Source organism: Mytilus galloprovincialis, chromosome 4 (assembly GCF_965363235.1).
Source record: "Mytilus galloprovincialis chromosome 4, xbMytGall1.hap1.1, whole genome shotgun sequence".
Taxonomy (NCBI): Eukaryota; Metazoa; Mollusca; class Bivalvia; order Mytilida; family Mytilidae; genus Mytilus; species Mytilus galloprovincialis.
The window spans coordinates 40,501,955-40,529,284 of record NC_134841.1 but is presented as its reverse complement, the minus strand read 5'-3'; the positions used below and the strand labels follow the sequence as shown (position 1 = coordinate 40,529,284).

The following is a 27,330-nucleotide window of genomic DNA, read 5'->3' as shown; positions in this document are numbered from 1 at the left end:
TTTAGACAATAATCATATAAACAATCAGAATGTTACACAAAACATATCTTAGCTTCATGACAAAGTTATTGAGAGTTAGATGAGATGATATACAGGGTACAGTACAGCTTCAACATTGTTCTATGTAGCGAATTATATGATGAATTGGGTTTAACCCATTAAACAACTGATATGATTTACACTTATTATTGCTTATTATGGCTAAGGAAATGAAAGCGATAAGGAGGGTGGCTAAATTATTGTTAATAAGCTAAAATTAGTTTAAATTATACAAGACGTTCCCAAATGATACCATTCTGATATAACGAGCCATATGCACATCATTATATCCGTTACAAAAATTATGTGCCAGATTGCTGACTATTTAATGAGCCTAATCTCACAGGTGGGGGTGTTAAAAAGTTTTTAATGCAATTTTAGTTCCTGTCTATACAAACTATTGTCGTTTGTCTGCTCTGTTGGGTTCCTAGAGGAAATAGGAATTATGGTACACTAGTATCTGATTCCTCTGATATGTCGTTCTAACGAGTAGACATTGTTAATTTGTTATATGAATGAAGTTCAAAGCAAGTTTGAAACATTATGATTAAAAGACGATGTTGGGTCTACGCAAAAGACACAAAAACACAAAAGTATAAAAAGAAAACAACAAACAAAACCAATTGCAAATAACAAGAAAAAAACAACAGCCATCAAAACTCAAGACATCTTGTGATGGTAAGATTGGTTTGGATTAGTATATGAGGTCGGCTGATAACAAAAAAACTTTACCACAAAAAAGATAATTTCGGCTTCACAATTGTGAATTTTCCATTTCGATCCAGCAGCGCCTGCGTATGGAATATATACATCCCGTTTAATACTCCAGAGCTGCATTTTCATCATGTTTCCTTTGATAGAGGGTTGTTGCTTACAAGGAAACCATTAAACCAATGCATTTAGGGTTGCTAGTGGTGAAGCTGAAAAATTTCGGACACCATCATGAGTTGTTTCACCGTTATGAAATATATGTTTCACTTATGACAACGGATGTCGTAGCCATAACGCTGTCATCTTTTCATCTTATGTGAAATCACCATATTAGACTTCTAAGAGAAACACGACGGGTGCTATATGCGGAGAAGAATATGCTTACCCATTCGGAGCATCTGAGATCACACCTGATTTTGGTTTTGGTTTTGGTTTTATATATTTCGATGCTGCGTTTTGTATACTGTTGTTTGTTTTTTGTTCTTTTGTTCGTTTTTCTTTGATATGATTATATATAATAGAACATGTTGAAAACAAACATCCTAAAATTGAATTGCAAATGACACCAAAATAACCATTGCATTAATAACTTAAATTACTTGATAAGACATAAACATAAAATGCATGTAGAAGTTCTGTAATCATGAGTAAGATTAAACAATATGTTTAAATTCTCATTAATGAAAATTATTTGTTTGTTTTAAAAAGCATCGCTAAGAAGTTCACTTTGAAAAGTGCAATTAAAAATCGGTAAATCCATCAGGGCTCCAAAAGAAAAGCAAGAACCTCTGCATGCAATATTTTAAACACTAGTTATAATCAAAATCACGCAATTTACAAATAATTTCTCACAACGCATTGAGTGAGACAAACATTGAGTACAGGGCGGTTGAAACTTGAAACTGTGTGTGATGTTAAAGAACATGTTATCTTTTTTCCCTTAATTTGTGACGATTGCCTATAATTCTGGTATGATAAAACGCACCCCATACATTACGTAACACTTAAACAAAAAGCTGAGACTTTTAACATTTTCATCATCTGTTAATTGATTAAACTTAATGCAAAAATCTGGTGAATGTAGTAAACATATCTGTTCATATGCATACTTATTTCCATGTTATATAATTCCTATATCTGTCTAGTCTAAAAGCAATGATTGTTTATTCTTTGATTGTTTTTGATGATATTGCATTATTCAACTATTAACGATACTCAACCTTGATAGATGCCAATTTTTTCAAGCATTTCGATAACAATAAATCTGTTATCTGTGATGTTTTAGTTATTTTGATCGTTTGGATTACCGGCATCAGCTTTTTTCGAATAAATAAATGTTTCTATTAATTGCATCAAATGCTAATGTACATTTTATACATAGCTTTCCTATTCGAAAGAAAACATCAAAACGTTCGGATATAATGTTTTTTCTAAAAGTGTACAATATATTTAGACATAATCTATGTTTAGAATAATATTAAAAAAGAAAAGAACCTATTATTTTCGTTTTTCACCGTTTTTAATTAGATATAGGAAGATGTGTATTTAACACCAAAAAGACTAAAAATAATAAATTCGCGTAAATGATGTTTTAGATGAAACAGGTGTTAGTGTCTAAGAGTAGGTATGTCTTTCTTTCTTTTATATTGAAAATAATTTCTAGCAATATAAACACCTTTGGACAAAAGTTGACCAACAGGGTATCTGGCTATTCTATAATTATACCCCTCCTGGCCATATAGGTCCTCAAATATTTATAAATCCCTTTTGTTAATTTTGTTTCTAAAGATTTGAGCGCTATTAATGAAAGGATACATGGATAGTTCCGATAAGTGCTTTGCATGCAATAAAAGTATAATGTGATATTTTCATTTTCATTGAATATAAAGTACTCTTTGGACCCAAGTAAGCCCCGTTGCATCGATTATGTCAAAGTTCTGACTACTAGTAGTGTAAACTCAACAGAGGTATAAAATAGAGATAACATGGACTTCCTCTTGCGACAACACGATTCATTCTGAGGAGGCGTCAGCTTGGATATTGAGGATGTATAAGTACACTGCCACGTCAGGTCGAAATAAAGATGTCCAAGCTAATGCCTTGGTGGGTGACGGGACTTTGCACGTCAAAAAACATACAACACATCTGAAAGATTTGTATGATGTCCTGTTTCAAAGCTAAATGTTTGCCCTTGTAAAACATATTAGTTACACTCGTTTTGCTAGTGACAGTCCAATTTTACTTCCCTTCATCCCGACCGGCCAATTTCACAGATCTTTTTTTATTTAAAATATAGGGAGAGAACGGTCAATTATCAAATAACGAGTTTTTAAAATCAAAACATTTGAAAATTCTCTTATCATTGGAGAAAAACGCATTTATAATACTACAGTTCGACAACAAAACATTTTAACATGTTAAAGGACAATTCATTGAACAATATTGTATCAAGTCACATAATCGAGGTTAACCTCAAACAGTTTAATTTAACGTCAAGTAGATTCTTACTATCAACACCTGTTCAAGAATCCTTTAAGACTGGTAAAATATGTTAAAGATAGTTTATGAATCCCTTGAGATGGTATTTGTCCTAATATATTTAAATAATACAAATCGTTAACTGTTTGATTTTTCATAAAAAGATAAACACTTGTAAACAATGGATCGCGTAGTTCTTTAAATGTTAAGATTCATTTTCTTATAAATCTTTTTACAGTTCAAGCTAAATGATTTTAACATATAAGGATTGAATCGTCTACAGGAATAATAAAAACGTTTGGAGTAGATCATTTGGTGTCTTCTTCGAGATATTGTACAAGTACCTAGTTAAAAATAATTAAACACATTTGACAATTTTGCTGAACTTATCAATTTACAAATTAAACAAAAGATATCTTAAAATGTCTTTTAATGTGGATAAAAAAATAAAACGTATACAGAATAAGAAAAAATGAAGGTCGTTGCCTTTGCAAGCTACAATTAAAAGCTTTTGTTTATACCAAAAAGACCTATTTCCGAAACTCAAAGCAGTGTTAACATTTTATTCACTATATATTCTACTAGAATATACTAACTCTTTTTTGTTTTTACCTGAGAATAGATGCGTCAGAAGCAAATAATTTTTAAACATATTTTTTGCAGTTTATAGTGAATAGCCTAATTATGATGCATTAATGTGTATAACATTCATTTTTATTAAATAAATGCTAGAATTTTCATGGCATACAATTGCTTATATTCACGTTTAAAATCTGGTGGATAATTATATCATTGACAATCTTATAACATATCCTCATTTTGATTTTTGTCTTCTTCGGAAGGCGACTGCTAATTCTTTTAACTGGAAGATCCCCGATGACCGACACAGGAACGCTAGAAATAAACTCATCAAAGATGCCAGGACTAAATTTTGTATTAACGTCAGACGCATTTTTCGTCTAAAAAAAGACTCATCAGTGACGCTCGAATCCAAAAAAGTTTAAAAGGCCAAATAAAGTACGAAATTGATAAGCATTGAGGACCAAAATTCCTTAAAGTTTTGCCAAATAAAGTTAAGGTAATCTATTCCTGACTGGGACGTAGCTGGGTCCCTTTGAAGTGCACGCCAACCAGGGGGGGTTTGGGGGGGGGATTGCCCCCCCCCCCCCCGATTTGTTTTTTTGGCTAGATGCAAAATGGTGCGTTCTGAAGGCCTAAAATTGGTTTGATTAGCAAATTATTAAGACTGTATTTGATCATTTTTTTATTGAGAAACATCCTGAATATTTTTTCCAAAAATCTGCCCTTCGTATTTTTAGCTGCAACAAAAACGTCCATGGCCTTGTCTAAATTGACCTCAAAATCACGGTGGAACCCAAAGCCGATAATCTGTCATTTCTCATTGTGGAACGGATGTATACATGTACGTTTTCAAACGTTTCAGTACGCTAAACGACCTTTCAGCTGTAGCACTAAACAAAGGGCACACAGTATTGGTCAATTGGTCATTAGTTATTTGTTCGACCACGGAAGAAGATATTGTGCATGAAAACGATTTTCTGAATTCAGAAGTCGAGAATCAAGTTCCGTGATCATATGACCCAGAAACGGATACATTTTTAGTAGAGAGAAATTCGCCAGTAATCCTTAGGGGTTTCGGCTGGATGGTTAGCACTCGAGGTTTGTCTTCCACACCACCTAGGAACATTTTCATCTATACCAAAAAGCTCTGCTATATCTAGAGTGGTTTGGTATAGCTCGTTCCAAACATTATCATCATTTTGCTCGGAACGCAACATTTCAGTTACGGACTAGTACTGCAGAACTTGATGAAGTCTTGAAAGGCTATTTTATTTTATTTTTAATGCATTGACGCCTTAATATTTCGACAGGTAGGTGTCAAAACAGAACAATATGAAGTAGCCTTTCAAAACAATAATTTAACGAGGGAATTCAGATTTGTATTTACCGTTATCGTAATTTACATATAAAAGAGGGGCGAAAGATACCAAAGGAACAGTCAAACTCATTGAAAATGTTTACTGTAATTCATTAAATTGTTCAGTGTCGGATCCAAAGTTAAGAGATAAAAATGGAACAAAAGTCAATTGGTCATTTTTTTGTCAAAATAATGTACGAAATTTACAACCCTTATCTAAACAAAAACGTGGGTACAACCCCTGCAGCCCTGTTAGTTCAATTAACGACGCGCATTATATATTTTTTTAATTGAAATGGAGTTAATATACCTTGTCGGAAATTTGAAGGTGTGGACATCTTTCCATTTGTCGGTCAAAAGTTGTAACTTTATATCTTTTCCTAAGGATTTCGAATCTTTCAACAAAGAAATATCTGGATAAGATGGTCCCAGATTTTTTTGTACTGGCTTTGACATGACACTGATGTAGCAGCTAAGTTCAATCAATCATCGTCAATTTTTGACGTTTCAGGGGTCTAAATTGTCCTGATTTGTTGCTGGTTGTGTTTCTGTATGACTATCACTGTTGGTAGGCGTTTTTGTGAGAGAAAAAAATGTCTAACGTTTGCCCTTTAGGGTTGTCACGCTTTGAACTGTTCATGTTTTATATGCTACTTTTTACGTCGAGTACCAGAAGAAAATTATAGCAAATAAATTAAAAACGATTTCGGTCAGGGTTGATTTTACAGACGGAAATATTATTGTGACGTTATTAAAATAGTTATACTGTATCGTTTTCTACTTTGATTGGTTAAGTTAAATTTAATATTTTTTAGTCGTTCGTATTTTTATTTTATTTTTCGGCGTTAATTATTTTTTTAGACCCCGCGATGTGCACGCCATGGCGTGACAGCGTATATGGAGCTACGCCCCAGCCTGACTGAGGTAGAAAAGCCTTTAGTATTTTAAGAGTTCAAAAGTTTTGTAAACAGTTAATTTATAAATATGACTTTATCAATGACAATTCATGTCAGAACTACTGGGCTGGTGATACCCTCGAGGAATTAAAACTCCACCAGCAGTGGCATCGACCCAGTGTTTGTAAATAAACTCATCTAAGATACCAGGATTACAATTCGTATTAATGCCAGACGCGAAATCGAATTTTGCAATATATTGAAAACATTTCTACTTTCTCGATCGTAATCAACACATAGCATAATAGTTTGTAACATAAAATTTATATCAAAGTTATGTTTATTTCATACTCAATCATATTTAAAAAATCCAAAAACTGTGCTATTTACATTCCAATTTCGTTAAAACGAGTAAATGATATTTTTAAATTTATGGGAATAGAGTAAACGATTTTTGCTTTTCTCACAAGTGCAACATTGAGCTAGAACATTGGTCCGAACATTGAGTAAATGAGAAATTTACATAGAATTTTACATTTAATTTCTTATCCACTTAGCACACCTTTATAAATATTTAAAGAGTTGTCTCTATATGTCACTTTATGCAACAATGAATTGCATTATGATACGAAGTTCAAAGATTAACAACAATGTCAATGACAAAATACTACAAGCGTTTGATCTGTATCAATATAATAATTATTATAAAGACATGTGCAAATCATGGAAAGAGTGGGTGGTCTGAGCCATATTGTCACAATTCAAAAGAATTTGTACATATCAATGGAAATATTAATTTTTGTGCATGTGCGTATAGATTATCGTTTTTTTCTACACATTGATATTGCAAAATATTTGCCGCGAACAGCAATGTGAGCCTTTTTGGCCAGTGAGCACTGATATTTATCGATATCTATACATAGAAAACCTGATAATATCCATAGTTATATTCCTGTTCTTTCCACCCTTTTTAAGACATTTTTTTGCTTGACGAAATAATAATGTCTCCTCATTTATTGTAACGATGCTTATAACTTTTTCTTACACATTGTAACGTCACTGCGTACTTCTCTTTTCTCATTGTGACGTCGCTGATAACTTCTCCTCACACATTGTGACGTCGCTGATAACTTCTCCCCACACTAAGTGACGAAGCTGGTAACTTCTCCCAACACTAAGTGACGTAGTTTGTAACTTCTCCCCACACATTGTGACGGCGTTGCTAATTTCTCCCCACATTGTGACGTCGTTGATAACTTCTCTTTAAACATTGCGACGTCGATGATAACTTCTCCTCACACTAAGTGACGAAGCTGGTAACTTCTCCCAACACTAAGTGACATAGCTGGTAACTTCTCCCAACCCTAAGTGACGTACCTGGTAACTTCTCCCCACACAATTGCTAACTTCTCTTCAAACATTGTGACGTTGCTCCCCACACTAAGTGACATTGTGATGTCGATGATACCGTCTGCTCACGTCTCAAAGCCGTGGTACCAAAATTACTGGGCATCTGAGCAAGGTGATACAGATAAGGGAAGGACGATACATGTATAAACAAATTCGATGTTATTGTAACGTTATATGTTATTGAAGATTGCACATGTAAGGGAATAAGTATTAAAGGTTCTATAGTTGAATCCCTAAATGTTCATTTAGATTCTGACGTTACATATAATTACATTTTGTTCTTTGTTCTGTTTATGTGCTGAGAAACAAATTGGTAAAATGGAAGTGCTTCGGTTCTTTTACACACCAATTAAAGACAAAACAATATTAGATGCATATCTTTTTTTATATATGATTCTTCAAAGTTATAACGGCTCTTTATCTTGCCAAACTATATTTGTTTTATACTGAAAATCTCTTGGATACATCAAAAGAAAGCAGTTAGTCTACAAACACATTAACATATTTTTTTTATAATTATCCATAACAAACCGCATAAACAAAACATTAATACAATATTTACCGGAGAGTATTCCTCAAACCCAACTCAACCCTCAAAAAACAAAAGCTTATTATTTTTTAAAAGAGGAACGTTTATAAAAAAAATATGATTTTTGTCAATAGCTGTTCCTTAAAGCTTCATTCCTTTTTAACATTTAAAGATATAAACGGATTGGTTATTAAACGCATTTTAACAGATTATACTAAAAATCTCAAATGTTTGAATATACGTTACTAGTACTACGTAAACATATGACACAATAATTTATCTGTTTTAGGACGAGTATGGCTTGCTGATGTCTACTGCCGAGGGTCTGAACAAACTATTTCAGCATGTTGGAACCCCGGATGGGGAACATTTTATCGCCGTCATCGGAATTCATGCGGAGGCCATAGACATTCTGCAGGTGTTGTCTGTTTGAATATTCCAACACCTGCTCCAACGACGTTACCGCCAACATCGAATATTCATGAAAATGAAATTGAAAGTGCTGTTGTTCAAAACAATGACAGGGTTGAAGTCGTTAATTCGCAACCGTACAATGTGCTTCTAGGGGACGAAGCCGATAATGTACCCCTTGACATACGAACACAAGTATCAGATCTAGGAGATGAGGCTAATAATATTCCCATTGACCGACAAACTCAAGTGTCAGACCTAAATGGAGGAGCATCAAATGAAAGACTGACAACAAAAACAACAACGCATAAACCGACGACAAGAAAAACAACATCTCCAACAACCGCTACAACGACAAAACAAACGACAACTAAACCGTCTACAACAACTGTCAAAACAATAAGAACAACTAAACCCACAACGACGACTACGACAACGACGACGACGACACCAACGACGACAACGTCGCCGACAACAACGACAACGACACCAAACCCTGGTACAACAATATTTTTCCTAGCAGCTCGCTTGCCTCGTAGAATGCGGATAGGACAATGGACAATGGATAAAGATACTGAAATGTGGGTAATGCCTTTGAGACAAGGTGGTTTCTTAGTTGCTAAACCAGGACAGTCTACAAAGACAGTTACTAAAGAAGAGTATATCCATATGAGACACGAAATAATGAAACCACCAACGATCACAACTCCTTTTGTCCCCATTTCAAACGATATTCAGGATGACGAAACGACGGAAGAAGATCAAAGAAGCGAACGTATGAAAGCAGACGACCCTGCAATAGTGTTAGAAGAAACAGAAGGTGCAAATAGTGTCATTAAATCGGAAGACGATGACAAGAATGAGGTTGACGAAGAAGTTCAGGATTTGTTGACAGAGAAAGTAAGCGAGGATGACCTGGCCAATAGATCATTTAATGTAGAGGTATGTTTAGTATTTGAATAGTTGTAACTACATCTAAAGAAACATAAATAACTACAGCTATCAGCTATCATATAGCTATCATACGGATATGCACAGAAGGTCCTAAGTTTTGTTATCCCCATTTCCATAATACATTCTAAATTCTAATACATCTGGAATTCTAATATTTTGGTTTTAAGCTTAAAAAATAAGAACAGATTTTTAAGATCATGCATCAAATTAATTGTGGTTTATTCAAATTGTATATGATGTTAAATTTCAATTAACTTCCCTCAAATCAACTTGAAAGAGTTTCGCGTTTCTCGAACAATCTAGTATACAAACATTTTTTTTCCTTTAGTGTTATTTTTACGTATTGATCATCATGCAGAATTAACGTTCGAAAGTAAATTCCCCTTGAATCACAAATAACTTATATTACATGCACTGTGCATTTTCATTCCAAACATATGAATGTGCATTTGACGCTGTTTTTTTTAACAATATATAAGTTAATGCATAGCAAATAGACCTTTTCATTCACAGCCCACTTTCACGCCGGTTTTATATTCTAAGCACGCAATTGCAGATAACTTTTCATTCATACTTTCATCAGCTGAAATATTTGATATGTTAGCGACATAAAGCTAATGGCGGCCCAGGCTGTATGACTTGACTTCACGAACTACACATTACATGTAAATACAGTTTTGTCAAATACGGTCACCTGAAAAAACGTAATTGTCACATTTTTTAAACATAGCTACTTGGTAATATATGGCTCACCACATACCACTACATACCACAGGAATAAGAACTAAAGACCTCACTGCATAACAAACGTTATGTCAATATAAACTTCTTAAGGGGGTACCCAACACTATACCCCAAAAAAATCCTGTCGTTTAATTTTTCTTAATTTTTTTTTCATTGATAAACTAGGCCAACCTAAACATCTTGTAAAAATTTTAAAAGATTTGAACCATAGGTTTAAAAGATTTGGCAACTCAAATATGGCATCTTTTACATACTATTATCGGCCAAATTTGGAAGTTTCTGAAATATGGGTATAGGGTTGAATATGTTAAAAAAAAATTTAATCCTAAATTGACAATAGCATAGCTTATAATGATAGCTGAGGTGAATATTAGTTCACTGATATCCCTTTCTTGTAAGTTTTTTATTCCGGATTTAAAATTTTGCCAGAACTTTAATAGGGGGTATCAGAATCAGCCCCGAAAAGTGAATGCTGTGCTTCTAGTATTTGAAGAAGAATTTTTATTTTGAAAAAAAAATGTGTCGTTTAATTTTTTCATAAAACTAAGCATTTGGAGTGCTATACTAGTCGGTTGTTCTTGCAATTTTTTTTTTTTGAATTTAACCGTTAGATTTTTTGGTATTTAAGTTTAAATTACGCCCCACCCTCAAATTGGTTCATTAAATAAGAGCAAAATCTATTCAAAAAGTACATAATGGCCATATTTTTGTTCGTCTTTTTAACTAGGCCTTAGCTAAATGGCATATGGATGTATCATCACAGGGTTAAGTGTCTTGCATCATTATGACCTTTGTATGAACTTCAAATGTGACCTCAAGGTCAACTTTATGGGTTTTTTCCCGTGAAAAACACAACTATGTAGGCCATAACTTCTTTGCCTTTTGACCTAGGCCGTACATCTTTGGCATGTGGATGTATCATCATGAGGTGGTGTGCCTTCTTAAATTTTGACTTTCATGTGACCTTGAACTTTGACCTCAAGGACAATAATTGTGGTTTTTGGTAAGAAACACTTGTACGGGCCATGACTTTTATGTAGTAATGAATTCATATTTATTTTAAAAAATCATATTACACAAGCTTTAATCGACCATACAACAATATAGACACATTTATGACGTGTCAACCTATTCAATGCACACGGAATACATAATGGAAATGTAGTCACATAAAATTGTTTGAAAAGAGAATCGTTTCTGGTGGCACGGTAGTATTTCCTGGCCCATAAGGGATAATGATAGCCTTTTTAGAATTTTCACCACTTTCTAACACTGCAAAAAATTCTACATTCACAGTTAACTGAAGTACTTTCATTTTACTATTCAGAAATGAATTTGAATATGTCTCATGACCGTTTACTTTTTTTGCTATTTTTAAAAACCTAAGGCCACTAGTACTTTTAGGTCTTTTATGGTGCAGTGAATACAAAATTTAAAAAAATTCTCAAAAATTCATTTTCATCTGTATGTAAAATTATCTCATATTTTTCTACACCTGATTCATCCCTCAGTTTGGTAAAGTATGTTCAGTTGATACTGTATTTTTTGTCCAATCACACTGTTTAGATACATTTACCTAAGTAGGGTACACAAAAGAGCAACCTAAATTCTGGAATGCAATACTACCGCGCCACCTTAAATTGAAGCGCAGTGTACGTACTTAACTACTCAACAGACAGCAAAGTGAAAACTTCCTAGGAATCAAACGGTAGGAGGAGTTATGCCAAATAACTATATACCAATAATGGAAAGGACGGAAGGATAAACGGACAGGGGTAAAACAATTACCCCCCCCGACTTTCAGTTGCAGGGGCAAAAAAAAGGATGTAGCTGATTTTTGATTTGAGAAACGAGCTGTTGAAATTAAAAGCATGACAAGCCAAAAATACACATGATACATAGGGAAAAGCTTTAAAGCTGGCAGATGCTTTACATGACCAAGATTTTCAATTTATTGGTCTTTTGGCCAGATTCAAAAATATACAATTCAAAACTTAACGACAAAACCATTGGTGCAAAGAACCACGGATCATGAGAGATGAAATAGAGCTGACTGTGCAAAATCATTATACTGTTAAATCAAGTTCGTTAACCATAGAATTTTTTTAGTATTTCTGCAGAGGTTATGAAAATTAGATACAACTGGTTTTTAGTTAAAAGCACGGCAGTTACAAGTTTCACATTATTTTTGGGGCCCCTTATTATTATAGAGAATGATTACTCTATTCAGTAATAATCTTGAATTGAGACTTGAGAAGAAACATTTTCACTTGTCACTTGCAATGACACCACACTTCCTTTTTTATATTTATTTCAAAATTGCATTTGATAAAAAAAATTCGGAAAGATACACAAGTTAACATAACAAAAGCACAACAAAAGACAATAACAAATTTTGCTATCCCTTCGAAATTTAAATTGACAAGGCGAAAATGGCATGTTCTATTTATATCATACATGTGTAGTTTCAATTTCAACTATGATTCTAAATATAGACTTTACTTTTCCTAAAATTGCGGACGCAATAGAAGACACCCGTTAATCTTCTATACCTGTCAGGATAGGTTGGAAAAACATACTAGAAAGATATATTTTTTTTATTCAGATGAATTAAGAAAGTAAAAATATGTGTAGTGTTTTTTGGACTGAATCGGACGTTTTTTTTTCTTATTTTTGCCTTGTTCCGTGACATGTGAATGATGCACTGGTGGTTGATTATCCCTATGGTTATCTTCTAACTTTTTACATGAAATATAAATCATGCAATAAAATATTCAATTGCACTTTTAAAAATATGACAGCAGTTATAAAATTATAAATTATTCTTAATCTTTTTTACATTACTAACTAACATGTATTTCTAAAGCCATGGCGTATTTCTTTAAAAACTACATGTTTCGTTTAAAAAAAAAAGTATTGTGGAGTCAATTCAGTTTTGATTTAATCAATTTGATAAGAAGATCTACGAACATAAGCATTGTGTAATTGTCCAGGGATTCTTATTTATTTGGTTAAAATTTTATTGTCAGAGGGAGCTACCATTTGAGAGAGGGGTAGGAGGGGTCCTGATCCTGAAAACCCGGCTTAAAAACACGAAATCCCGAGGTCCCGAATTTAAATAAATTTAAATCCCGACATCCCGAGATTCGAAAAAAAGAATTTCCGGATCTCGAAAGTGTCAGTCCCTAAATCTCTACCTTAAAAACACTCGATCCCGGAGTCCCGATAAAGGTTCTATCCACCCTCATTTGAGCCTGAGGAAGGGGGCGTGGATGAAATTTGAAAAAAGGCAAGAAAGGCTTTTGAACAAACAAAGGCAGGATCAGTAATTTGGCATAACAAGCAGGATGACAATTTATGAAAACAATTTCAGTAAACTAATGAAAATTGCAGGTCCGTAAAGAATGAAAAATAAAAATTGCAGGACAATAATGATGATATTACAACTATACAAAAAAAAACAGGACAAAATTTTAAATCCTAGCCCCCCCCCCCTCCCCCCTAAAATAAAATGGTAGAATCCGTAGACTTTTGAATTTTTGTACTTTATTTCATTTTATTTAAGACCTAGGCATTGCCAAGTAAAAAACGAAAACAGTTATGGTCCTTTCTCTTTCTGTTTCCCTCCTTTTCTGATGTCCTGGTTTTCTTTTGGTAAATTTATTTCACTTTGAAATTTCCCTATTATGTCTCATTGAAGATTCATTTATGGAAAATGAGTAACTTTAAATGAATTAAAAGATTAAATGAATAGCAAAGGGTGTACAGCTGGTCTTAGCAATAATGTAAACATTCTGATCATGATCTTTTAAAAGCTTGCATATTGCACATAATTTTAAAACGTAGCAATGAATCAGACTATGAGTAAGAGTTATCTTTTCTTAGGTGTTCTGTACCCCCTTAAATATCTAAAATATTTATAGCATTGAAAGAATGATCATTTAACAGTGCATGTCGCATGAATGTAGTTTTTAGGTTAGCTTTTCCCATTATTCTCATGCATGCAAAGCTTGCCTTATTATAGTATTAGAGCACTGCGTTAACGTTTGAACTGGATAAAATAAAGTTTAGCTGTATATACACATTCAAACCCATTCATTTCCGAAGCATTGCAACATATCAAATTATACAGTTGATAAAATAGGCCCGTTTGAATTGTTTTAAATTTGTCATTTCGAGACATTTTATAGCTGACTATTCGGTATAGGTTTTGTTCATTGGTAAAGGCCGTACGATAACCTTTAGGATGCCTTTTTTAAAATCTGTTAAATATGAAGGTAGCAGTAGATCTAAAAATATATATACTCGTACCTACATTTAAACATTTGTTTCGAACTGAAAATATATACTGTTTATTTAGAATTATTGCGTGCATTTATTATTGCAATTTTGAGATTCCGAGAAAAATTCTGTTTTATAAATATAAAAGACTTAAAAATGCGACTTTGAATTATTGCGATTATAACCCTGTCACCTTTTTTGCAATAATAAAAACATCACAATAATTTCTGAATTTACAGTAATGATCAATGAACGATCTCTTTCTGTTCCTAGCTTTTTCTGCTTTCCATTCTGTCAATTATAAATCCTATACTTATAGCATAATTTATATAACTGCATGGTTGTCTTCATTCCTTAGCAGACCTCTCCGTTACCAACCACACAGAAAACATCTACACAAAAACCGATGACGACAACAACAAAAAGGCCAACGACTTCAACTACTACTCCTAAACCAACAACCACCCCGACAACTACCACTAAGACAACAACCAAACCAACAAGTGTAATACGAACAACACAAGGACGTGTTACACGACAATCCACTATAAACGATAGAGCAGATGGATTACCAGCTTTGTCTGTTGGTTCATGGGTATTGGACAGGGAGGTTGTTTTATGGGTGTTGAAATTAAGAGATGGAAAGTTCATGATTTCAAAACCAGGCGAACGACCGACAAAATATACCAGAGGTGAATACATCAACATGCGTCGACAAATTTTGGGACAATCGGCAACAACACCAGCCCCTATTCGTCAACAGAATAGACAGTCCAACCCGAGGCAAATTGCGCAAGATGACGATCCTTTCGTATCATTGGACAACAGTCCAAGTAGGACACTGGTAAATGTACCTGAAGGTGGTAACACAAACCAAGGAAATAACGTAAATGAGAGAATTGGTACCAGTTCTGTAAACACTGGACTTCCTAGCGGCTTTCATGCACACCGTCATGGGCATGGTAACAGAGCTGACAACAGACATAAGGTATTATATAACGACAAAAACTTTCCCAGAGAAACAACAAAAATGATGGACACGCGTCCGTTTAGTTTTATAGCTCTTATATGTTTATTTATCCTAAAATTGCATGGTTCCTTGCATGTTTTAAAGTTTATTGCTTGTATCCATATCCTCCATACCCCTTTTTACATTTATAACTTGTCAATGTCAAAGCTAAAAATAGCAGAGCAATCATTTAGATGTTTTGTTAGAAAAAAGAAAGTAGAGAACTCTCAAATATATTTTATTTTCACAGAAAAATCAAGTCTAGATTCAGTATCTATGTTTCAAAAATGTTTTATACATGTATGTAATAAAGATTTACATGAAAAACAAAAGTATACAGACAACTCTCATAGAGCATTTATTTTCACAGTAAAAATTAGGCGAGATTCAGTATATATATATATGTTTCAAAAAGGTGATATAAGTATAAACTTTCTGAATGTACCATTCATGCAGTGGTGTAAATTGAGGTGAAATATACCACAGGGAGAATAAAAACCGATAAGTCGAAGAGAACGACAAAATCAGGAAAAAAAGATGACAAAGACTAAAGACAAACAACAACTTTCTACAAAACACTAGATGAAAACTATAGACTGAGCAACACACACCCCATAAAAAATCGGGATGAACTCATTTTCTCTGGAGGGGTAGGCAGATCATATACCTGGAGGGTTTATTACATATATTTAAAAAGTGTATAATCATTTAAAAAAAAACCTTCAACCTTTGGCTAGCTGAAATTCATTTTGATTTTTCTACTCCTGAGTTTCACTCGCTGTCAACATTTTGAGTGTTATCGATCCGGATTAATTAAGACTAATCGAGAAAGTTATAGTTGATAACTATTTACAGTAGATATTTTATTGATATTAAATATTATTAGAGCTATTTATAAACAGATACAAGAACATTTGAACCTACATCATTATAATAGGACTCACGCAATACAATTACCAGAAATAAATGTAACCTGTTTTTCTACTGTTGTGACCCATGATATAATGTACATATTGCTTAGATCGTAACAATATATTACATACTACAACTATATTGGTATACCAGGAGGTGAATGCTTGCTATGCAAAAAATTAAGAAATGCGCAGAAAGAAACATGATACACTGTTTGTAACAATTGATTAGTTATGTAATCAATTACAGTTCCTTTGAAATAATTCAGAATGCATGACTTACATTACATTACAAATGAACCAATTGATACTACGTGAATTCAAACACGTCCTTTCATGTACCAACAGACAATTGTAACAATGCCCTTACGTTTGGGTGTGTGAACTGTGTTCTTATTTAATGAACCTGTTTACATTTTGTGTTAGAATTCGTCTTATCAGAGAATATAAAAGAACCTCCATTGTCGACGCCTTTGACCTACGTGCATCTTTTAGCTTGCTTTTAAATGACGCCTGTTTTAGAAGTATCTTGTGTAATTAGAGTATTCCTTTCCCTTCCAATGTCTACCAATCTAACTACTAGTATCTTAGTACATATAGATAGATGTTGAAGTATACACTTTTATTTTCAAACCGTAGCATTTTTTTATTTATTTGTTTCGTTTTGTTTAGAGGGTACAGGTCAAGTTATCTGGAGGCAGACACAACAATGACGGAAGAATTGAAGTATTACCACCGGATCAAGATGTATGGGGTGTTATCTGTGGTGACCACTGGTCAATAAGGGAAGCAATGGTAGCATGCAGACAGTTTGGAGTAGGATATGCATTGCAAGCCGCTAAGGTACAAAATGTATAATTGTTCTTACACAAGAAACAAAAGAAAATAAAATCGCAATAAAGAAAAGTGAGAAAAGAGCTAAATTCTAAAATTTAAAATAAATTGACTTTGAAAAAAGTCTACTGAAAGTCCTCATGAAGAACGTCGAAAAAATATCTTGTTATCGATTTTCCAACTGCGAAAAGGAAATGCATCTACCTAGTATGGAATATGGAACTTGATTTCCTATTATTTGTTGTGTTTGAGGTTTTGATTTTGCCTTTTGTTAAAGAACTTTTTAAACATTTATTACTTTGTTAACAGACATCTCAATTTGGAGGAAAATATCAGAAGAAATATTACTCCCGTGTAAGATGTAAAGGAACAGAGAAGACCTTAGGTCATTGTACTTGGGAAGAACACAATGGCATGGTACAGTGTGGCCGGTCGGATGCTGTTGCTGCTATTGTTTGCTCTAAAAGTAAATTTTGATTTAATGATTTCTTGTGAAATTAAACGGACTCATTTTTTAAAGACCTTTCAATGCAACAGAATATTATTTGTTATTCATGTCCTACGAATGTGCACAAAAGAGGAACAATCAAAACTCATATAGTCGACAAGCATACGACAAAAGTTAACCATTGGCAAAACAGAACACAACTAAAAACCTTGGCTTGGAAGCACCGTTTGGAGTGAAACCAATATGTTATCAAACAATCGCTTTGCCTTGTTATATAATTTCTATTTTCATTGCTATATGGGATTAAAAATCATACCCAACAAATTCATATCAAAATAATAATGCCAGATATAACCATATGTATTTTACTTCTGCAAAAATAAATGGGAATATGACATCTATATAATATTAGTACCAAATTTAGATGCAAACTCTTAACATATGGCAATTTTACTGCTGCAAAATGGTTCGAACCAAAACGCATAAGTCAAGGCCAATTAAGGATACATCCGCTTCGTACCTACATTTTTTTTATACTGTAAAATATCAAAAGGTTGCCAAGACACCATCTGGAAAATGTTATATTTTGAACATCATGAAAAGTAATGATAATAATTAATATGCAGTCAACATTTAATTAAAGTTTTTGATTGAAATTTATGAATATTTATTAGAAAAAGACGTTTTTGAAAGTGGATTGTTACTTAACTGTTCTATTACCTATTAACTAATACCCAGACATGACATTATCAAATTCAACACACTGTTTAATTCAAAATAACCAAAGACACTAAGAAACCTCTGCAATTTTATACGATGTATTAACAGTAAGCTCACTCCTTCTTAACAACGATAATTTATTTATCATACTTGTACACAAAAAGTATTTCTTTATACAATTTTAACTTTCACATTTGACTGTATAAGTATATATATATATTTTGTATATTCATAAATATGTTATCTCATCCGAAATTTTATGCATTTTAATGCATTTCTATTTTTGTTATTATGTATATTATTGTTTTAACTTCTCTGTAACCTTTGTACTATCGTGGTTTTATGAGATCTATTTACCATTGACAGACTTGCCAGACCTTGAGCCCAGCACATATATGGTAGAAACAACCTCGTTTCTACAAGACAGGCACATGTATTATTTAACATGTGCTATGGAAGAAAATTGTTTAGCTAAATCAGCTTATGAAATAAAAAGAACTAGTTCACGTATGTATTTTCAAAAGTCATGTATCAAATAATGACAATATGTCAAAAACCAAACAATCAATCCATCAACTCCTCCTTCATGATTAAAGTGATTAAAACATATGATACCAATTCACCAACTTTCATATACATATGTTCTATTTGGTACAGGTTTAGGGGGGGGGGGGTACAATATTTTTTTTAAAATTTTATTTTAATTTGTTTTTATATCAATGGTGAATAAAGTAAGAGAATAATGAGTGCTCGTAAAAATACATTCCTGGTAAAAAAATGATAATGGAAGATTTTAACGACCTTCACTGGCTATACAGCCCTCGCACGGTGGGTATTAAAAAAATGCAAATTATGTAGCATATATAGACCCTACTAGGCACTATTAAGCTTATGTAAGTTACTGTAGCTTTTCACAAAGACCCCTCCGAGTCCAAAATTGTCGTAGGTTAAAAAGAAAGCATTGGCCCTTTGAAACAATTATACATAAACTATTATTGTTTAACTTTTTAGGTTGGAGAACAAGCACACGAAGACTTTTAAGATTTTCCAGCGTTGTTAAAAATAAAGGGACAGCTGAATTCAAACCAACAAGTACTCGTGCTGATTGGGAATGGCATGCATGTCATATGTAAGTACAGTAAAACCTGTTTTAAGGGTATACGATACAGTTTTGATCACATATTTTAATTTTGCCGACAATTTGCATATAGGCTTTTTTTTTACCTGATTAAATCAAATATGTAATAAAAAAAATATATCTTCATGTGCTACTTTTGGAGTAAAATACGGTCCAAATTTTATATATTTATCAAATGTTCACGAATGTAAAAAAAATGTATTTTCATTAGTCGAAAACTGATTCTTTTCCAGATAAGTCATAGTTTGACGTCTCGAAAATAACAATTTACGTTAGCAACGTCATTACCTCCCGTGTAACTGTATGATCCTGTATCGTATGCCCGACCCCATATTGAAATTTTGCTGACCTATTTTTTGCTGGATTAAATATGTAATAAAAAATATACCTTCATGTGCTACTTTTGAGGGAAATGAGGTCAAAATTCGGATTTGTGGACGTTCGACAGAAGTACATAACTTTTTTTGTTTTTAACGTTTAGATAAACACAAGCTTTTTTATTGTTAAATTATTTGTAAATTTTGTTTCATATAAATGTCCTTTAAATTTGTGCAATTTGTTTTTCAAATAACTAATATTTATCAAATGAACACGAATGTAGAAGAAAAACGTCATTTTTTGTTGCATATTTATCAAATTTAAAAAAAATGCACGTTTTTAACGTATTTACGTTTTCATGAAAATTGACACACATAATCTTCTTACGTAATCAAACCAAATGGCATTTGGGGTCCATGAACTCGTTTTCAAGTTAGATAAGTTTGAATGATAAAATTCAGTCCAAAACTGAATCTTTTCCCAATAAGTCATAGTTTGACGTCGCGAAAATAACAATTTACGTTAGCAAAGTCATCACCTCCCCTGAAACTTTATTGTATGCTCTTAAGAGATTACTCAAGGGAGATAAAAAAAAGTGGTCTTTTACTTCAGGTTCAAGCTATATGAAATAGTAAAAACGGACTTAAAATAAATGGTCTTTTAACACAGCTTTTTAGGATACGATTGCTTTCAAGCAATTTGTATACTTATACCAGTGGCTCAGGACAATGCCCTCACGTCAACCGTTTTATTCTAATCATTAAGGACCATCTCCGCTTCTTATGATTGTCTTGGTTTAAAAGGTAAAAACAAACAAAGGGATTGAACTTAAAACACTTTCCTATAATGTTTTTTTTTTCATAATCTTCATGTTTGATATTTCCCTTGACTTATATGCGTGTTTTTAGCAACACGGAAAATCAGAATCAAGCAGTATTCACATTTAGTGTTTTTATAAATTTAGAAACACGTCAGAGGGAATTCCCCAGTTGTGATAAAAATGCGAGAGTTCTCTGAATTCCGATAAATCTATTTCTGTCATATAAGTAGTTATCAAATGTACCAGGATTATAATTTTGTACGCCAGACGGGCGTTTCGTCTACATAAGACTCATCAGTGACGCTCATATCCACTGAGAACTTTATATAAGAACTGAAGTGGATTTTTACTTATATACCGTTATTAAACTGATATTTGATATTGGACTTCCATAAAAAATAGAGAACCATTTACGTTTAATATACGCTCTTACTACAGGGTTTGTTTAGGTAATAATGCGCATGTGTATAATTTTCTTGACTTCAAGGGGTACTAGGTTAAATGGTTGCTCTGGATTCCCCACTCAATTGATTAATTTATAACTCATAGGATCCTTTCTATGTATGTCTGCTATTGAGGGTAATTGTTGTTGCATAATTTTAAATCATATGCATCATTTTAGTTAAAATAAATGTAGTCCACATCGTAAAGGTTTACCAACACCCCTTCAGGCGAAATGGGGTCTTCCATAGTATCGTTTCGAGTTGTCTCCCTTCCGGAAGTCACTTCCGTGAATTCTGAATCAACACGGTGAGAAAAATTAATTCGTTCTGTCGATAAACGTCGTATTATATGAAAACGATCGCAATTCAAATCGAGGAATGTGTACGGAAAGGAGTCATGATCACTAACCCAAAGGAAATTAAATATTTAAAGAGTTAGGAATGGGGTTCCTCCTAGAATTAACGTAGGAAAATAGGTGATAAGATACGAAGTACATTGTTAATACACTTTTAACCGGGATTGGCTATTTTGTAACTATTCAGTCTATCAGATTACACATGTGCAGTTGAATTAGTTTTGAAAATTTGAAAATAATATTATGAGGGTCTGGGGGGGGGGTGTCTGTTATTCTGTAAGCATTTAATTTTCACCCCATTTTTCTCTAATCTTAAAAAAAATAACCCCTTTTTTCTCTAATCTTCAAAAAATTAACGCCTTTTTTCTCTAATCTTCAATTTTTTTGCCCGTTATTCTCTAATATTCTTTTTTAAGGGCATTATTTTTTGATCATTTAACTCCATCCAAACCCTCATATTATCCAGCAACATGTATACATGTGTCAATGAAAACAATGGCAATCGTATCCCTCAGAGCAATCTGCTCTTTGATTTTTGTTTAATACAGGTGGTCTCTTAAGCAGATTTGACTCTATCTTAAGCTGTGACACTTTTCCATAAATATATATTCATAAAAGGTGAATAAAATAAGATGCTCTATGTGCATCAATGAGGAAAATAACTAAATGAAACGATTTAAAACTCGCCAAAAAAATGTTTTTAACAGAGAGTAGTAATTTATGTGTAATACATATGTGTTACATGGTTAATGGAATTTTAAAATATCATGGGGTAATAAACAAATGAAAATCGAAGAAAGCATGTCAACAAGATGTTCTCAAGAAAAAAGACAAACAAAATTTACACGGTAAACAAAAATATAAAGCAACACAAAATATTCTAAAAATTGAAAAAAATAAGCATAGTTTAAGAATGATACTGTGGATTATGTTATTTTGTTAAAACTCTACATTAACCATTTTACGTCTTGGTTATAGGCATTACCATAGTATGGAAATATTTGCTCATTATGACATCACTGATTTGAATGGTAATCGCGTAGCAGAAGGATTAAAGGCTAGTTTTTGTTTAGAAGATTCTGCCTGCGACAGAGGTGTACATCCTAAATTTAGTTGCCAAGGATATGGCGAACAAGGTAATTGTTTTATTGTTGTACATCCAGGGACGTTATTTAATTGAAAGATGGGGAATATTTCAAAACTTTGGAAAATGTTTTTAAATGCAGAACATACGTGTACTTTGACATATTCGTAATTCTAAATACCTTGGTGAAGGGAAATGTTTGAGCTGTATGTCACTCTCGTGTTTACAGTCATTATGAAATATCTTTTTTTAAAATAAGCTCCAATAACAATTAACGAAAAACCTTGCAGTAACAATTATACAAAGAATCTTTCCAACAAGTATTTTGTAGGTCCATAGTATTAAAAGTCAAAATTTAGGTTCCAATCAAACATACCATTATATTTTGGTGATCGTCTAAATTACACACACTGAATCTCTGTCATTCTACTTTTCAGACTTGTCTATAGCTTTTTGTCCTGAATAGGCATGAAATATTTACCACTGAACATTAAGCATGCAACAATCAAGCAACTATCTCTAAAATATTTGTTTATTTTGTAGGTATATCAGTAGGATGTTCAGATAACTATATGGCTGATATAGACTGCCAATGGATAGATATTACTGACTTAAAACCAGGAAATTTTAAATTTAAGGTATTACTAAGTACTTTTATACTTACTATAAAAATAAGATGTGGTATGATTGCCAATGAGACAACTCTCCACAAGAGACCAACAAATGACACAGAAATTAACCACTATACGTCACCTAATAGTTAAGGATTAGTATGTGGGTCGTTTTTTTTTTTGCAGAAAACTATAAAACAAAAAAAAATATTATAGAAAAGTGCCCATATCAACACAATGCATAAAAAAATGCGAGAAGCATTCATATAATGTCTCTGATACTCTAATGTTTCAAACTGTCGGTATCATAAATCAGATATGAAACACAATATGTTATTTTTTTGGTTTGTCTTTTATGTCTTAAAAAGACATTTTGTAGTTTTCCCTTTCAAAAGTATTATTGACAGTAAACAATATGTTCAAATATCTGTAATTTTCAAAATAGTGGCTTTATATTTCCCTCTGTATGAATTAAAATTACAGTCTTTAACCTAATTGCTGACATTGCAAACGACGCAAAAAATATTTTAATTTGGTTTGTACTTTGCACTAGAAAAAGGAAAGACTATTATGAGCACAACGTGACCTATATCATTTAAATATAATATAATATTCTGTAAAAGAGATACACGGTTTGACAAAGTCATGCAATGAGTCAAACGGTTTCAAATTCAATCTTAATAATGGTAGCGTAGTTTAAAATCGAAATGATCTTGCACGTAACGAACAATTTCATTTAAATTTTGTTTTGTGGGCACTATCTTCTGTCTTTTAAAACACATATATAGGTCTTCAGGTCAGGGATAAAAAAACAATCTTGATCTGCATACAGCTTTGTAGTCACTTTGATCCGTGCACTCTTTTAAGATAATGTTTTCTTCCTATTTTACTCTCTAACAATTACGCAATGAGATTGAAAGATAATTTCTTTTTTTTCTTTTATGGTTTTTAATTAGCTTAGTCAGCTTTCAATATAACGACATTTCTTCATATTGGGTTTTTAATTATTAAAATCAAGATAAAAATGTGAAAGAAATTTATGTTCTCTTGTATTAAAAGTTCTTTGAACAAAATGAAAACAAGTCAAACTTCTGATTTTTGAAATTATCGTAGAGTTTAGTGCATACTCTGCACTCTTTTTTATCTGTGAATAGCAAACATAATTTTTGATGTGAATAAAAAGATATGTGTTGTATTGGGTTAATGAGACAACAAACACACAAAAATAATTAAAAAAAAAAACCCACACAAAGACACAAACAACTGATTAGTAATTATTCAGACTATCTATATTTATTTAAAATTGAATACATGTACCGCTGTTCAAGTGTATTTCACTAATCAAAGACCAACTTTTACTTAAAGATTGTGATTTTTTTTATTTCAACATTTTCAGATAACATTTTTGTCGTTATTTTCATTTTCAATATCTTTTTTGGTTTTTTGATTTAGGAAATATTTCGCTGGAAATAGTCGATTTAAAAAAGATTTTTGTATCATGGATTTCCATCTAATGAACCTTTAGTTTACAAACATACAATTCATATCTCATCTATTATATTTTACACGATATAATAATACATGTACTTTTTGTTTTAGCTTGAAGTAAATCCGAGTATGTTCGTACCTGAGATTTCATTTGAAAACAATGGCATGAGTTGTGATCTACATTATTCAGGATACTATGCAAGGATAACAAACTGTAAATTACATAGTATTTTGTGAGAAACGTTCGTATTTTCTGTATTTAGACATTGTTTGTACAACTTGTCCAGATTTTCTGAGTTGTACTTTAATGTGATGTTACAATCAAATTGTTTTGTTCTGCTTTGTCTTTCATTATTACCAAAGACTTGACATGTTTTTAAATAAACACCAAAATGTAACCATATATATTTTTTTCTCGAAAATCAAATGGGTTTTTTAATGTACTGTATTCAATATTATTTTTGTAAAATCAGGAAAAATGTTAAATCTTATGACCACCTTAAAATTGTGTACTCACATATTTTTATTTGAAGTTAACCACATCATGTTTTTCTATCATTGCATGTGATTGTATGTGTTGCATTTTTAATGTATTGGTAATGAATAATATCCAAATTGCTATTTTTGACATTTTGAATTGTTCATAAATAACATTTATTCATTACTCTATATGTATTTCTTAATATTTAAGTTAATATAATATAATATAAATTAATTTATAAAACAATAGCCTCGAAACGGAAAACAAATTATATAACAATAGTTATTATATTTTGTAGGAATATTATGAAACAGAAACCTAAGAAAAAAAAATATATGACATAAAGTTCCATTTCAAGGGACCATTTCTATCCTATTTTTCCATTATACATTTGATTTTATTTGCGCCCCACGGTATATTGGTATTTGAAAAAAAAAGAGATATTACTTCAAATGACATAAACCATAAAATGTATGTGGGAATTTGTATTTTTAAGCCGTAATATTGACTAAAACAATTAGCTTATTTAAAGCTTTCTTATCATATAAATTTATATTTGATATACACAATATAAGAAAAAAAAAGAGGGCTCTACATCGGGCAATACAAACAAAGATGCTAAAGTAATATGTCATATGGCGTTTTGTTTTATATATATTATTGAATAACGTCTGCCGATTTTACTGGACCAACTCGGATAAAAAAACTACGGGTTCGGATATGCAAATCGTTTAGGATGAAATAAATCGAAAAAGTATACATTGAATATTCCAGTTTCTATAAATTAATATATTGATATGGTAGGTAACTATTTATACAATTATTCGTCATCATTTATTTGTATTTTCGTTAGTATATGTGTGCTTTTTGCATGCGGCAAAATCACCAAGAAGAAAATTCCAAGGTTGTTTTAAATTTATGATATTCCTTTTGCAGTATTTATTCTTATAGTAGACATATTTAACTCTTTTCTCAAGTTGAAGCCAAGTTTCTTAAGTTCCCCCATTTAAGAATCAAGATTTTATTCGGGATCTTTGGTAACATTATACTTTTATTCTGTTAATTTAAACTGAGCTTTTTAATAATCCTTTTTGAATGCTAACAACTAGTAAATGTCACCTTCGTGACGTTTCATTTTATAGATATTTTAAATGTTTAAGAGAAAATATGATCAATTAGAAAGGAGTTTTAAATTCTATAATTTTAAGGCGATTTGTTTTTTATATTACAACTTTTAAAAAGTAAAATATATGACACATTTTTGAAACTTGTAGTAATATTTTTCTTTTGTTTTTTGTTTAGTGTAAAATTTCCTAAAACTTGATATTCAACAGACGATTTTTCACACTGTGAATGCCCTGTGTTTTAAAGTGTGAATGACTTTGATCGTAACCTCAGATTTGAAACTTCTTTATTCAAATGTAATATTTTTGCTTTAAGCTGATAAATGTTTAGCATTGATTGTATCAAATGAATGTTGAACATTTTGTATAAATGTCGTATTGTATAGCTTTTACATGAAACAAAGTCAGCATTTATGTGAAAATGTATGATATTATCTTTTTTATTGTTGTGTAATGAAGCATGTATGTTTTGTGACAAAAAAACTAATATTTTCAGAAGTTATTATATTTATATATTTGTAAACTGATAAGAAACAATTTATTACAATAAAAGGTTTTACAGACTTAAAAATACATTATCACTTTACACTTCGAAAAGTTACTATGGTTTGTGATATGATTGTTTTAACGGTCGTTCAACCACCAAATATGTTGAAAGCTACTTGCTCCAGTCCAACCTGTTCTTATCATACTGTAAAAATATTTCATTTGAAAAATAATTAAATTGAAAAGGTCGAGAAAATCAGTACAGAAACTCTTAAAAATGCTCCTTGTATATCTTAATCAAACATAGATGAGTTGAAGGACTTCTCTAAATTTTAGAACTTACTAAATTCAAGGTTACAAATCCCTCAGGGAGAGTTGACCCCCGTAATGGCTCTAAACCAATGCACATGTTAAATACACTAGATAGTTGGTTGAAATAAAGTATCTGCAATAAGCGTGAGGTCGACAGAAACTCAATTGCACAAATGAAAATAGTTATCAAAGGTACCAGACGTATAATTTGATACGCCAGCCGCGCGTTTCGTCTATATATAAGACTTATCAGTGACGCTCAGATCAAAAATAGTTTCAAGTTGAAGAGCATTGAGGACCCAAAATTCCAAAACGTTGGGCCAAACACGGCTAAGGTAATATATGCCTCGGGTAA

At 32.1% G+C, this 27,330-nt stretch overlaps 1 protein-coding gene across 3 annotated transcripts in view; it reads left to right on the top strand.

The window, feature by feature from the left end:
• LOC143072142 (uncharacterized) overlaps window positions 1-26,748 on the top strand; it is a 34,434-nt gene extending 7,686 nt beyond the window's left edge. For 2 of the 3 annotated variants that reach the window (XM_076246952.1, XM_076246954.1), the window contains 9 exons: window positions 8,292-9,355; window positions 14,751-15,380; window positions 16,985-17,155; window positions 17,456-17,612; window positions 18,681-18,821; window positions 19,326-19,443; window positions 22,368-22,525; window positions 23,017-23,111; window positions 24,684-26,748. In XM_076246952.1, the coding sequence (XP_076103067.1) occupies window positions 8,292-9,355; window positions 14,751-15,380; window positions 16,985-17,155; window positions 17,456-17,612; window positions 18,681-18,821; window positions 19,326-19,443; window positions 22,368-22,525; window positions 23,017-23,111; window positions 24,684-24,809 (2,660 nt within the window). In that variant the 3' untranslated portion in view covers window positions 24,810-26,748. The remainder of the gene's footprint in view (window positions 1-8,291; window positions 9,356-14,750; window positions 15,381-16,984; window positions 17,156-17,455; window positions 17,613-18,680; window positions 18,822-19,325; window positions 19,444-22,367; window positions 22,526-23,016; window positions 23,112-24,683) is intronic. The other variant, XM_076246953.1, reaches the window with a different exon arrangement.
• The last annotated feature ends 582 nt before the right edge of the window (window positions 26,749-27,330 follow it).